The following is a 14,849-nucleotide window of genomic DNA, read 5'->3' on the forward strand; positions in this document are numbered from 1 at the left end:
TGCTGTAAGGCTGCCCTGCAGTGGGGCTGTGCCAGTGCTGCTCACTGAATTGGCAGCCTGCACCTTTTCCATAACTTGTTCCCAGTCAGAGAGCTCCCCCCAAACCTGGAAGCATTGATCAGTGGGCTGAGCCAGCAAACTGAAGTGCAGCAGATTCCCCCTTCAGTAATTCCAGATGTCCCATATTCAGAAATACACTTATCTGCAGTAGCTGGCTCTGCTGTGTGTGTTTTCACAGCCCATTGAAAATGCACATGGTAAAAGCAGCAAATTGTTAATGTGGATGAGCTGATCATCAGCCTGGCCCTAAGGCAGTGATATCACTTTCATAATGTTCTACAGAAATAGAAGTGGAGATTTCTGGGAATATAATTCCTCTCCATTCATTAACTGCAGAGACTGGTTTGGAATTGTGGTCATCATATAGAAAATGTCATTTCCTTTGCAGCATCTTGTATTATGTTTATTGCCAGGAAAGAAAACTGACATTCATCTCTCATCTCTGCTTCCTGAGACTTTCATTTTCATTGAAAACTGGGTATACACAATGTTTAAATCCACAAGTGAAGTCTCTAATGAGTGAGATCTCCTAAGAAATAAGGACAAACTTTCAGCTTTTTTCTTCCCTCCCAGGCTGAGATTGAGTATGGTCAGCTGAAGGAGATGTGTGACAGACAAGCTGAGCAACTGAGCAGAACCAGCCAGAAGCTGCAGGAGAAGACATCAGAGAATGAAGCAGATATCAAAAACCTGAAGGAGACCATTTTTGAGTTGGAAGACCAGGTGGAACAGCATCGTGCTATAAAACTGCACAATAACCAGCTCATCAGTGACCTGGAAAGTAGGTGGAGCTGGAAAAAAGGATTGAAGTGAGCTTATGTGGGGGGCTCAGTTAGGGCTGCAACAGGGAGGGGGAGATCTGATCTTTGCAAATATTCCAGTTTTGGATATTCTATTCATGCATAAAAGTACTATTTTAACAGAGAGTGCTGTAGATGGGACATTAGAGGCAGTTTCCAAGCCTCATTCTTCAGTGAAGGAAGTATTACCCATTCCAGAATTGGGATTTCTGGATTTCTATTAAAGAGTTTTTAGGGCAGAGCACTGGGAAGAGCAGTGAAGTCGAGGTTGCTGAAGATGAGGAGCTGCCACCTGGTGGAAGCAGTGGCTGTTCCTCACATCAGTGATCCCCGGGGATCTGTGTGCTGAGCAAGGGAATCCACGGGGGATTGCTTAAATTTCAGTCTGGTTTAATACCTGAAAATAATGACATATTTTAGAGATATTTGAGTACCAGATCTACTGTTGGTTCCATTCCTGATCATTGGCAGTGCCTTAATTCAGTTTAGTCTATTTTAGTGGCATTACCAGAAGCAAAATCAAATCAGCTGCTCTGCCCTCACTTTCACTGTTGCCCTTATCTGTTTAACGAACTTTTCACGTTTTTTATCATTCCTAGGTAAAGCAATGAAGCTGGAAGAACAAAAGCAAGATACAGAGAGGCAGCTGAAAGCTCTGACTAAGCAGATGAAGGTAAGGTTTAAGCTCCAAGACAAAGCTAAGCTGAGCTTTTATTGCAATACTGGCACTGTGTTTTCCTGGAACAAAAGCAGAAATGTTTTCTGCACCTTTAAGCCCTCATTCTCTTCACTTTGGACTTCTTGGCAATATTGGAGTGGAAAGCTTAGCATGAGTTTCTTTGGCAATAATTTTAGTAACATAAAGAGGTGAGTGTTCAGTTTGACCCAGCACCACCTTAAAATTGGGGAGAAAATCCTGGTTGCTTGTGATCACTGCAATAGAGATCAATAACTCAGTGCTCAGCTCGAGTGGGTGCATTTTCACAGCAGTTTGGGGTTCTCATTGCTCTTGGCAGGAGGACACAGAGGAGTGGAGGCGTTTCCAGGCTGACCTGCAGACTGCAGTGGTTGTGGCCAATGACATTAAGTGTGAAGCTCAGCAGGAGCTCCGTGTGGTGAAGAGGAAGCTGCAGGAGGAGGAGGAGAAGAGTGCCAGACTGCAGAAGGAGCTGGATGAAGTGAAGGGCAGCAACAGGTTGGTTGTTTTCCATTCCCCAAGGCCAGGACTTGCTCTGTGTGCCTGCTAACACGCATGCAAACAGTGCTTTGTCAGTAACTATCTGCTGGCTTGGATGTGCATCTCTTCTGTTTGTAACTCTTCTGGCAGATTTTGTTGTCTCTTATTCTAAGATGTTTCTGTTCTTTTTCTTTTTGGCAGTCTAGTTCTGTCAACTAAGCCATGAAGGTTTTAATAAGCAAATATTAAGTAGTAACAATTGTCAATATCTTCTGATAGCTTTGCTCTCAATATAGTCATGCCTTTATAATTGTGCAGCTGTATTAAACCATCTGTGGAAGGATTGGCTGGGTACAGATATTCCAGAAGACAAATTCTTAACCTGAGGGAAGTGAATGAAGGGAGACAAAGTAACACAAGCAGTCATCTGTTCATCAGAAATATGTGTAAATTAATTTTACTCCTCTAGATTTTGCCTTTTAATCTCTCTCCTGGTAAATTCATGGCCATTGGCAGAATGGCCACAAGAACAGGGTGAATGCTGTCATTTCTTTCAGGTGAAGTAACAGTCCAGCTCTACATTGCACTTATTTACTCACTGGTTTCCATTCAGGAGTTTCCACAGCAGCTGTACAGTAGGTGGGACTGAAAACATGGGAGAGCTTTTTTGTGGAGGTGTAGGATCAGAATGCCTGGATTGAACAAACAGAAAAACTTCTTTTCAGAAAATAAAGGAATGTTTTTAGGCTCCAGTTTCATTAGCAGAGTCCCAAGTGGATGCAAAGAAAAGCTGTTACAGACCATGTACTCAGACAAAATGATTACCAGACAGTACTTAAGGTTCTGGGCTCTGTTTCCATTTCTAATTTGTTCTTAATGAAATTTCTCTTGTTGAAAGCAGAGTTCCTATATGAGGGTGGGGAATCATATTCTCATAGTTTCCCCTCTGTATTATTTTGGCTTTTATGATATATTTGATAGTACTTCACATGAATAGAAGATGACCTGCTAATTTGCAAACTGGAATATTTTTCTTCCATCTATAAGGAACATGATCAGCTCCTACAAATGCTCCTTTTAAATTGGAACTCCAGAATCCATACAGCTGTAGTTCCAGGAGGAATTGTTCAGACATGTATTTAATGAAGTCACTTTTGGCTTTTGTGTCTCCCTCTGTGTCACACACACATGGATGTCTGTCTCTGTGTCATGTTCACTCTGTGTAGCTTGCTTTGAGTACTGCCTTGGTCATGGAGCCAGATGTGCTGTCTGCAGTGGGCAATATTGATTCTCTTTCAAAGACAGGTAATGAAACCAAATTTTGCATCTGTCAGGATAATTAATTTGACTCTCAGAGTGTCAAAATGTGTGTACTGAGTGGTATGGGGAACCTAGTGAAGCCTATGGAAATCCCTGTTTAAACACACCAAGGATCAGCATCTAAACACTGCAACTTTAAAGCTCTACTGACCTATGAAACAAATTCCTGAAGCTGCCAAAGCTCCTGCTGAGAGCCAGTTCTACACTTCCAGATATTTTCCCATTCCTGAGGTCTCTGTCTCCCTCAGCACCTTGGCTTCTTTCACCCAGGAAGTTCTGGGGGTATTCTCATCATCACTTTGTCAGCTTTCACAAAGCCACTGCTCAGAATCAGCAGTGGATTCTGGGGCCTGTGGAGATTTTGATGTGTGCTCAGCACTGGTGGAAGCAGTTTGTAGCATGATACTTTAACAGAGCCTATAAAATATTCCTCATGTTTGCTAATGCTGAGCAGCTGCACGCTCAGCTGAATGTCTGACAGTCCCTAGTGAAAGTTTCTTGTCTGATTTTTAAGCTCTTATTGGAAAATGTACCTTCCAAAGAGCTTGCTACTCAAAGGTTTTTGGCAAAATCTCAGCCATCTCTTGAGGGTCATTAGACTCCACCTCATAAATTCATCTTGAAGCCAATTTATCTCCTACGACATCCTGCCATTTTAATGTTTGCCTGTGGCTGCCTGAGTTCCTGCCTCCAAGTTTGATTTCGCCGTTACGTTCTTCTAATCAGACAAAAAGTCATTTTTGGTTTAGGAACAGCCCAAGAACTTGCAGAAAAAAATCCTGATGAGGTCATCAGAGTTCAACTGAATGAAGGTAAGAGCCTCCCAAGGGCATCTTTAACACAGATTAAATGTCTAATTCTATGACTGAGAATGTTGGGGGGGAGGTTGGACAAGCATCAACCAAATGGAATAAGGGAAAAAGGAGCTAACATGTCCCAAGTTAGTACTGGTGAAACTACAAAATTATTAACCCGTGCTTCAGGCATTCTTCTATGATATTTTACATCCTAATTAATGTTATTTCTCTGCAGTAAAATGCAGAAACTTACAATCCATTGTTGTGGAGCTGTCTCCTCACAGGTAGTGGAAATGGAAGTTAAATATTCTCCATCCTTGGAGGTTTTCAAGGCCAGGCAGGATAAGATCCTGACTAAAACTTTCAAGGTTTTGCTTTGACTCTTTGGCTTCAAATTGTCAAAATTATTTTGGCACTGAAGCATTTTGTGCCTCGAACTAAGAACATGGAGGGAAGACAGTTGGGCCAGCAGTAGTACTTAGAGAACTTAAATCTGTAATTAAACGAGCAACTTTGTAGAATAATAAAAAAATTAACCAGATCTGCAAACGGAAGCCTAAACTGAAGATTGTGATGCATCCCACTAATTTGCTTCTGGTTTTCCTCCTAAAGTCTCCAATGCCACAGCATGGCAGTGTCACATGCTTTTCTCCTGGAAATGAGCTTGTAGTGTGTGTATTAAACCCTGCTGTCAGTCTGTATGTGCTGATGTGCTGCTCATTTGTGCCTGTGTTTGCAGCTGTTCTGTCTCAGAGCTTTGAGAGCTCACTCTGCTCTCACAGCAAGCAAAGGAGGATGGCAGAGCAGGGCTCTCAAAGCAGTGTTTGTGTGCTCCTCAGAGTTGTTTGGGGTAAGGGTTTGGGTTTGGTAGGGAGTTCCTGGTGGGTGTTTTTTACTTTGGATGAGGTTATTCCATCCCCTCGAGTGCAACTCTGGCTGAGGTAGAGCAGCTCAGCTGCCTGGCTGGGTCCCTGTACCCCTTTTGAATAAATATTCTGAAATGAGCTGAGGAGAGGAAGGCCAGGAACCATCCCTGTCCTACATTGATTCCCTGGCTGTAAATAATTAATTTCTTCCTATCTGAGCAACACAGATTTATTCTGTGTTTTGTACTGTTGTTGTTCATCATGTCTCAAAGCCAAATTAGTGGAGTGTTAAGGTGCTCCTTTGCCTGTCCCAGCCACCCCACTGGTGTTTCCCTGGCTCCCCCTAATTTAGAAATTATGGGATTGTGTAAAATAGAGAGCTGTACCTCAGGGTGGGCGTGGTGTGGCTTTCCATAACCTCCCCAACTGCTGTGTGTCTCTCCACAGGTGCCTGATCTCTGCCAGCTAACACAGCCCTGAAAGGAGGCACAGCCAGGCCTGTGAGACACTGCAGGACTTGCCTTCAACTCCCAGCTGGAAAAGGGAAGTTTCAATACAAGAAAGCACCTCTGGTTTTTTTTTATTACCCTGCAAAATTCAAGTGTATTGCAAAGTGTGAATGCTCAGGTCCACCTCTTCCCCATGGGCAAGAGCTTCTCTCTTTGTTTCAGAAGGCTTCTCTCTTCAGAAGACACCAGGAGGCAGAAGAAGTTCTGAAATACTCTAAAGCCAGCTAAGCCATAAGAAGTAATCACAGAGATCTGGGGATCTGAAATAACTGAAAGCTTTTTTTTGGAGGGATAAGGCTATTTTCCTCAAAACAGGCATTCAAACATACCATTTTAACCTTAAGCAAAAATTACACTGAGTGTGTATGTCTGATTTGTAAAATTTAATGACATATACATAAATACTAATATTGTATTCTGTGATCTATCTCTGTGTGTCTAAATACATGTAAGAGAGCAGATGGTTTATACAGACACACAGACGTGGGTTTAGGTCACTGAAATCCAGCAGCAAACACGGATTTAGTCATTCTCAGCTGCTCTGCTGGTTTGATTTCCACCCCTGCATTGACGAGGCACTCACCACTGGGTGGCACGGCCGACCCGGTGCTGCTGGGAGGGGACAACCACGAGCGTGTCCTGCTGTGACCTTCCCGGGGACAGTTCCCTGCGAGCTTTGTCCTCCTGCAAGAACTGCAGATGGAGAGAGCAGAAGGAACAGAAACGAACATATCAAGCCCCTTGTAAACACCCTCTCAGAAAGGAGTTGTTCTCATGCCTTTAACTCAGGTGAAGCATTTGATGATCAGGGAGAACTTGAAGTTCAGCTCTGCAGCCGGAGACACCTGGAGAGAGCTTTCCATGGATGCTGAGGAAAAACTCAGAGATCACCACCTCTACCAGGAGATTCTCACTCTTTGTTCCAGAACTGGAATTCTGTGTTTTGGCTCTGGGATTTCTGTCCTTTTCTTCTGGATGTGAAGACCTAGCAAGGGCCTGGTGTGGGAGCAGGCTGAGCTAGTGGAGAATTCCACAGGATGTCCTGGCTTTGGCATGGCCCCACCTTTGTGCCGTGCTACTGGAGTGTTTGCCTATATGCACACTTGTGTTGCCTTTCTCTGCTGTGCTGGCAGCTGTTGAATGTTGGTTTTTATGTTTAAGAAATATACATTGAAGTGCCAAATAAATGTTTAAGTGTTTGGAATTGTCTGCTGCCTGCCTTTGGCCTCTCTTCTGTTCTGTGCAGCAGTAGCTCTGTGTCTCTTCTTGGTGTGCATTGGAGTTCAGGATGAGTCACAATGACAGGAACTGTGTCAAAGATGAGGTTGGGGAGTCATCATTTCTGAAAATATGGTCCTGTGGTCTTAGGCCTCCTGTAAGAGTCATCAGAGCAGATTAGAAATGTTACAACCATGAGAAGGCTGAGTTTGCCAAAAATCTGAAAGACTTGCACCTTGTTACCAGTCAGTTATCCACCTAGAAACCAAGGAGGCTCACTCTTGCTGTTAGAGAAAAGCTCTCTGCATCTATTTCTCTCACCAGTGAATGAATGAAACTCAGCAGTGGTTTTGTGAAAGGGACTGCACGTTTTAATTCCTTTGTGGCTCCAGTGCTCTGCTTCCTCCTGGAGCTGCTCCACTTCAGCCAGCTGCACGTGCAGCATTTATCTGTGTGAGCCATTCATTCATTCCTGTTCCCAGGAAAGCATACTGCACTTGGTGACATTTTGTTCAGATCCCTCATTTTTGTAGCAGAACTTGTGTAGTCTCTTGGATGGCCTAAGATGTGCTAAGCTGAAGAAATTCTGTGCATGAGGAGGAGTCATTTTGGGTTTGAAGTTGTGGCTGATTATTAATCTTTCTAGTTTGTGCTCTCTGCTGTTGTCCTGAATTAGCTACTGCAAGTTAAGCTCTTGCTGTTCTGCTTCTCTCTTAAGAAACCCATCTCTGTACACACATCCCCCTATCATACAGATTTTTCTTTTTAAGGTTAAGTGCTCACCAGTTTCATCTCTCCATTGCTTGTTGGCTGGCATGTGTTGTTTTAGTTGAAGCAAGTGGCTCTCAGGACTGTTGTTCTTACCTTTTATGCCAAGGTTTGCAGCAAGGGAGGCCTTGGTTTTCTGTTGTGATTGTGTTTAATCAAGGAGGTTGTTTCAGGCTGCCTATTACAAATATACAGATGGAAGATTACAGGAAACATCCTAAAAAAAAAAAAAAGGAACTAGTTGTAACTGCAGCACTTGAATCCTCATAATGACAGAATAATGGCACCTAAATTCTCAATTGGCTCTTCTGTGGCACAGGGGCTGGTCTAGATACTCTGTTTAACATGTTTGCATCCTTCTGCAGTCAAAGGCCAGACTGAAAGTGAAATAGATTGCACTGGGTGGTTTGGGGTCTTGAGGCAGAAATTTGTCCTTCCTCCACACTTTGCAGGGCTCTTTCAGCTTTTGTGGTTTGTGTAACTCAGGTGCAGATGCTGTCACGTGCTGATTTGTTGCTCATGCTTTATGAACCACAGAACAAGAAGTCAAGGCTGGAACTTAAGGCTAGCAAAACACTGGCTCCCTCAGAGCTCAGTGAATCTCATCCAATCTGCCTTTCCTCCTTATTGGATTAAAGGAGAATGGAACTGAAATGGCTTTTTCTCCAGCCATCTGCCTCTGCAGGCTCCCCTGGCACACAAGGAGCTTCAAGGAATTAAAGAAATAGCAAAGTCTGCTTAAAGACAGCACCTCCTTAAGCCCTGCCAGAAATAGAAACTTGAGTCACTCTTATTCTCTTATTCACTGACACCCTTTAGCCTTTTTCATTTTCTGATGGCTAAAGGGAAAGGCTCTGACTTCTATTTTTGGCTCACAGAAGTTGTTCAGCCCCATAGGCACTTTCTGGATGGAGTCCTCCAGGAACCTTATGAAATAATTTCTGGTTTTGTGTTCATGTGTGTATCAAGCACTGTAAATACAGGGAGGAGTGGTGGCAGCTCAGGACCTGCTGCTCAGCAACTCATGTGCAGGTTCTGAGCAGGTAGGAGAGGTACAAATAATCTCTTTTTACATTGCTAGACTTTATTTGCTTGCAGCTTTCCTAAACTAAAGCTAGATAATTGCACTCCAAGTCTACCTGAGAAATACAGGTAAGTCACTGAGCAATATAATGTAAAATACTTGACTAGAAGCAACTTTCACTGTGGGATTATATTTGATGTTTAACACAGCACTGGGCCTTCCTGTATGAACTCCTGTAAGTCCAGCCCCTGATCTTGACTTCAGAATTTCTTTTCAAAGAGTAACTTCTTTATCCTTCCTGTTGAAACATGAAACATCTTCTATTTGCTTTGTCTGTCTTCATTCTAGCCATTGGATTTTGGCCATCCTGTGTCTGCTAGGATGAAGCACTTAAGAGTTTATTCCCTGTATAAGTGCTTATTAATTGTGATTAAGAGTTCATTTATTTAGCAGATGTCTCTGTTGATAAGTTTAAAGTGTTGAGTTTTTACTTTAAAGAGTATTTGCCTTTTGGTTATTTCCTCACTATAAACTGAGAGCCACAGCAGCCCCTCTGCTGTATTGAAAGCCCATCTTCAGGTAATTATTGATAATTACTTAAAAATCTCATCAAACTGCTTTGTTTTTCCTATGAAAATCCTCCTTCCTGTGTGAGGCTTGGGAATGGGGATGAAATGGTTAACAATGCAGAAAAGTTTGTTAGACTCAGTGATTTAGTGTTTGCTGGGCATTGCAAGAAAAGTGCCTGAATATTCTAAGAGTGCTCCATGTTCTGGGCGATGCAGTAAAACCTGCTCATTGTTGGATTTCCCTCACTATCAGTGAAGACCTGTAATCTGTGCTTGCACTCCCTGACTTTGCCTGGTTTGTGCCTTGCAGGCTGGCAGCTGACGAGGTGGATTCTGTGGAGTCAGACACAGCCAGCCGCTGGCAGGGCGTCTGCCTCAGCAGAGCATCTCCCACGCCTCCAGAGTCTGCAGCCACTGTGAAGTCACTGATAAAGTCCTTTGACTTGGGATGCTCAGGTATTTGGACATTGTACTTTGCAGTAAAAATATTTCTAGCAGTGAGCAGGATCTGCTTCTTGCTTCTGGATGGGTGTTTTCTGTCAGTGGTGCATAAAGATGGAATGTCACTTGAGTTTGAAATCCAGATGTTTCCATGGTTTTTCCTTGCAGGTAGCAGTGGACAAAATATCCCAGTTCACAAGGTGCCCAGGAGCCCTCTCAGTGGAATTCCAGTGAGGACAGCCCCAGCAGCTGCAGTTTCCCCAATGCAGGTACAAGGAGCTCTTCTATCCTTGGAGATTGAAAAGAGGTGGACACAGTGCTGGCTCCAGCATCTGCTGACAGGGGGAAGGGGAAACTCATCTGTTTGTTTGCTGTGGAACATCAAATGCTGTGGTCACAACAAAAAGGATCAAAGTGAGTTTGTCTGGACTTGGGCTTAGAGGTCTTGGTGGACGGATGTGAACTCTGGAAGTTCTGAGCTTTTATCACCATGGACCAGAAAAGAGGTTTCAGTTATTGGGAGTGAGATAGGAGAAACATCACACTGAACTAGGGAGCTGGCACATGAGCTGGGACACAAGGGATTGAAGTTTCCAAGATGTGTGCTCCCAGTTATCCAGTGAGGTCTGGGAATTTGTATTAATGCCTGGTGATGGGGTGTTCATTGAAAACTGCTGCTGGGGCTGCAAGAATCCTCCTGACATATGGCCCAGGGTGTTGGGAGCTGAATCAGGTTGAGAACATCCTTACTTTTGGTTTGTGACTCTAAATTGTGTTTGGCAAGAGAAAAATCATACAAATAGAAGTGTGAAATAGTTGAGAAACCAATGTATTACCAGATAAAATATGGTTGCTTTGTCCTTCTATTTTTCACAGTTACTCACCCAACTCTAGGTGCAGCTGATACCACTGAAATGTTTCTGTATCCCTCTACATGCTTTGTGCTCTTAAAATAGCAGAAACTTCTTTTTGCTCACCTATGTAAGCATGATGGCCAATACTTCTTCAGTTACCTTTTGCACCTTTGTTTGACAGAGACATTCTGTGTACAACAATGCCAAGCCAGCCAGCAAGGGCATTGCCAGACATGCAGACCTGTCAGACCTCCCTCTGGCAGGTAAGTTGTGATCAATGCACAGACATTGCCTCTTTCTGTTAACTGAACTTGTTATTAACTGTTGGCCTCAGCCTGAGCCATTTTTCCTCTTCTTACATGGTCAAAGGAAACCTGGGAAGTGCCTCCAATATCTTTGTTTTACAGAGCTTATTAATTTTGTTGTGCTTCTATTCCCATCTTGATTATAACTAAAAAATAGCTGATTTATTGTGGTTTGCCAACACAAACTCCCCTTCTTTGTTCTGAAGGATCCATGGCACCTCTCTAATCCACACTGTGGAACTGGAGAGGGCTGGATTTTGTTCAACATGTATGTCTCTGGAATTAGCCCAAAGCACTGTCTTCTGAGGGTTTATTTGTTTTTAAATTGAGCTTCATTTGAAATACATCAAACATTTCAGATACTGATGTGACTGTTTTAGGAGCAGTCATATTTGGGCTGGAAATAGTTTGTTTTGAGAGTTCTCAAGAGATGAGTTTGTTTTCATTTCACACTTTGCTTTTGTTCTCTTGTCATTTAATATTCTTTCCTACCAGTGTTTGTTTCTCATTTTCTCTAGGGCCTTTATTTTGATTATCTGGTCCTGAATGTAGTTGTTGCATTGTAATCAAAGTTAGTAACAACAGATTCTTGAATTTTTAAGATGAAATGTTATATTCCTGTAGTGAAACTGCAGGAAGGGACAAAAAAAGCCCCAACAATCAGTCACAAGTTCTTGATGGCTAGACTGGATTTTCTGCAATAGTTTGCTAATACAGAAGAGAAATTAGAGCATGGCTAAGCAAGCAGAAGTGTCTGCTTCTGTCTGACAGGGTTTATTTACTTGTATCACTTGGTTTCCAGGAAGTCTTGCATGAGTGTGTAGATCCCAAACACAATGTAAGACCTTTTTAATCTCTACCAGTTTACTGTAGAGTGAAATAATCTATCAGCTATGTAATATGATGCCAGTCCTTAAAAATAAATATCCCACTCTGGGCAATGGATAATTTCTGTTATTACCCATAGACAGTTCTGTGAAAATCTGTTAAAATCAACAGATATTTTATAAGCCATTGTATGGTAAAAATTTATGGTTGCTTATCTAGCAAGTTCCTATATTTACAGCTTCTCTTTGTACCTGGATTTAATTTAGTTCCAATAATCCATAGCAAAGGCTTACTCACTGTAAAGTTGTAACAGCTCTGGTTCCAATCTAAATAATCCTAGAAGGCAGTTGATCCTATGCAAACAACACTGAATCAAAAATCATCCCCAAGGAAATTCAGAGTGAAGTAGTCTCCATAATAAAAATCTTCTGGCTGATTCCATCTGACCAGTGTCACAGCAGGGCTCTGTGATGTCCCTAATGTGACCCAAATGTTGCATAGTTGGAGAGGAGCATTGTTTACTTCACTCAGAGCTGGTTTTGGCTGTGATCTTTGAGAGTCAGAGATTTCCTGGCTCCATCTGGACTTTCAAGCACCCAGAAATAAGTTATAGGGAGCTGAAGCTGAGATAAGAAGGAATTCACACCTCAGTGATTGGCATTAATTGGTAATTATCATAGGGATGGAACTGAAAAGGAGGTAGAAAAGTTGAGTTCCATATCCAGTGATTTCTGATAACATGATGTGCAGTCCTAGCTTGTTACATCACTATTTATTATTATTATTATTATTATTATTATTATTATTATTATTATTATTATTATTATTATTATTATTATTATTATTATTTTATTTAATATATATTGATATGCAGTGATTTTCTTTTGACTATATAACTATATATATATAACAAATGCATTATATAAATTACATAATATGTGTAAGAAAAATACAGATGCATCTGCTGTGAATATATTGAGCCTTCTCCAAGTTATGTCAGAGTGGATGTCAGACATCATGAGGAGTGAGAAGTGCCTTTCCCTGGCTGTGTTCAGGACACAAGAGGCTTTCTTGCTACAAATCTGCTAATGGCAGAAAAGAAATCCTTGTACTAGGGCTGCTCAGTCATCTGGTGAAGATATCTGTGCTCAGCTTTTGAACCTTGGAGACTGTAGATGTTGGTATTTCCCTTCATTCACCTGAGGCCCCTACCCCCCAGCAGGAGTATCAATCACAGGAAACCAGGCAGCCTGTACTGTTGAAATCATCAAAGCCATTCCTTGCTGTGGTCACCTCTAATCTGCCCAAGGTTTCCTAGCCCCATGTGTGTTTAATGAACAAATGAGTACATTTGTTTAGAATCAAAACAACAGACTGCATATTGTGTGCTGGGGTGGCAGGACAGTGATTAATCAAATTCTTCAGGCTGCAAACTTGACAGCTTTTTGTGAATTCCCACAGACCTTCTGAAGGGGAGGAATGAAGAGCTGAAACCAGACCATTACCTCCGCAAAAGCCCCTCCCTGGAGTCCCTGAGCAAACCCCCCATGGCCTTCAGCAGCAGGATGCTTTCCTCCACCCCCAGCTGCTTGAAACCCCAAAGCAAACTCAGGTATCAGCCCAATTTCCTGGGAAAAACAGGGCAGCCCAACAGCATCACCGGAACCAAGATAAATATTTTAATCTGGAGGATTTAATCTGGAGGATTTCTTGTCTCCAGAGCAGACTCTGCTGGCTGGTCTTTGGGAATTACCAGGCTCTGTTAGATCCAGATATGAAAATTCAGATTGTAATGATCTTTAAAAAGGGAAATGAGGATAGCAACATTTCAGGAGCCACTGAGTTGTGCACAAGAATTCCATCATGTATACATGTGGTCAGCCCTCTTTATCTTACTGTCATTTTCCGTGTTGTGGTGAGCTAAAAGCCAGAGGCTCTGAGGGCTGAAGGAAATTGGACACATAATTTTCTTCACTCTTGAGAAAAAACATACATTTTCCTCTGATCTCCACTGTTATTTCCACCAGTAGAAGCTGTAGAGTGGAGACAATGTGGGTGTTTTGATTGCTGGCCTTTAAATGTCCTCAGCTTTCACACTTTTCATTTTATTCAAGAACTTGTTTTGCAGCACCTCAGCTGGGTGTGAATTTACTGTTACAGATTGTTTAAGCAGTTTTTTTCCATTTTACATCTAAATCCTAGTTTTCAATATATAAAATAAAGAGATTACTTGAAAATTGTACAAGCAAAGCTGATGACAGTAGTAGCAGAAATGTTTGGTTAACACACACCACTGCCTATCCACAGGTTCTGTTTTTACAGCTCTTCATGTGCAGTGACACCACCTTGTGTAAAGGAAAACACTTATTGCAAGCTCCAAAACCTAATTCAGTTTGGTTTATGTTCATGTTCTCTGCTGCCAATCTTTATCATACAGATATTTAAAAAGAGATGAAAAAATTAAAAATTAAAGAGATTTCAAGAGTATTTATTGTCTTCTCCCTTCTTCCCTGTTTCAGTGTGGAGAGGAAGGACCCCCTGGCAGCCCTGGCCCGGGAGTATGGGGGTTCCAAGAGGAATGCTTTGTTGAAATGGTGCCAAAAGAAGACTGAAGGTTACCAGGTAAGAGAGTAGGTACCTTTTTACTTTAATCACATTCCTAAAGTATGCAGTAAGCAGTCACTTCAAAGAAATGTGAATAATATTGTATGTTGATTTTTGCATGTTTACTTTTATGGGCTGTTTCCATTCTCTTCAATCAGATTCTCCTGTCAGTGTTGCCCTTTTCACTGTTAGAAGTGTTCTCTGAGCATCAGCCTGTAGATTTCTTTCTCTGATTTACACCCAAGTTGAACTAAATATACTGATTTTAGAAAAAAGGATGTGGCTTTGCAAATATAGAGGCCTGTGTGAGATCTCAGGGTAGATATTAAAGTCAGAAGAACCAAAGCTCAATCACAATATTGATTTATGGTGAGAATTTTGCTTCTCTATCTTCACTGCTTTGTTTAGAGGAATTCTCTCTTGGACATTCTTCCTCAGCCTCTCATTCCCATTGCACTCTCTGCTGTGCATTCTCTAACTCATCCTGAACTTGCTTTTCCCAGCCCCTTGCACTCCCATGGTAAGGCTGATGTTGAGCTCCACAGGGAGTTTTTATCATTCTTGAGTACAAGAAATGGAGTGAAGAACGTCATCCTCCTTCCTGCCTCAGCCTCTGCAAGGGTGGGATGAGGTAATGAGCTCCTCAGAGCAGAGCCCTGGTGACTTCTTTTCCAGAGATAACAGCCCTGTCTGTGAGGCATCATCTGTG

The 14,849-nt window shown here is 42.2% G+C and overlaps 1 protein-coding gene across 6 annotated transcripts in view; it reads left to right on the plus strand.

Annotated features, from left to right (window-relative positions):
* Positions 1-14,849, plus strand: part of SPECC1 (sperm antigen with calponin homology and coiled-coil domains 1) — an 86,873-nt gene that overhangs the window by 55,642 nt on the left and 16,382 nt on the right. For 3 of the 6 annotated variants that reach the window (XM_064729533.1, XM_064729532.1, XM_064729534.1), the window contains 8 exons: positions 634-841; positions 1,460-1,533; positions 1,877-2,055; positions 9,419-9,564; positions 9,718-9,818; positions 10,585-10,666; positions 12,998-13,148; positions 14,056-14,158. In XM_064729533.1, coding sequence (XP_064585603.1) covers positions 634-841; positions 1,460-1,533; positions 1,877-2,055; positions 9,419-9,564; positions 9,718-9,818; positions 10,585-10,666; positions 12,998-13,148; positions 14,056-14,158 — 1,044 coding nt within the window. Of the gene's footprint in view, positions 1-633; positions 842-1,459; positions 1,534-1,876; positions 2,056-4,106; positions 4,170-5,467; positions 6,717-9,418; positions 9,565-9,717; positions 9,819-10,584; positions 10,667-12,997; positions 13,149-14,055; positions 14,159-14,849 lie in introns of those variants that run through there. The other 3 variants (XM_064729537.1, XM_064729536.1, XM_064729535.1) reach the window with 2 other exon arrangements.

The sequence above is a fragment of the Zonotrichia leucophrys genome, chromosome 19, assembly GCF_028769735.1.
Source record: "Zonotrichia leucophrys gambelii isolate GWCS_2022_RI chromosome 19, RI_Zleu_2.0, whole genome shotgun sequence".
NCBI classification, from domain to species: Eukaryota; Metazoa; Chordata; class Aves; order Passeriformes; family Passerellidae; genus Zonotrichia; species Zonotrichia leucophrys.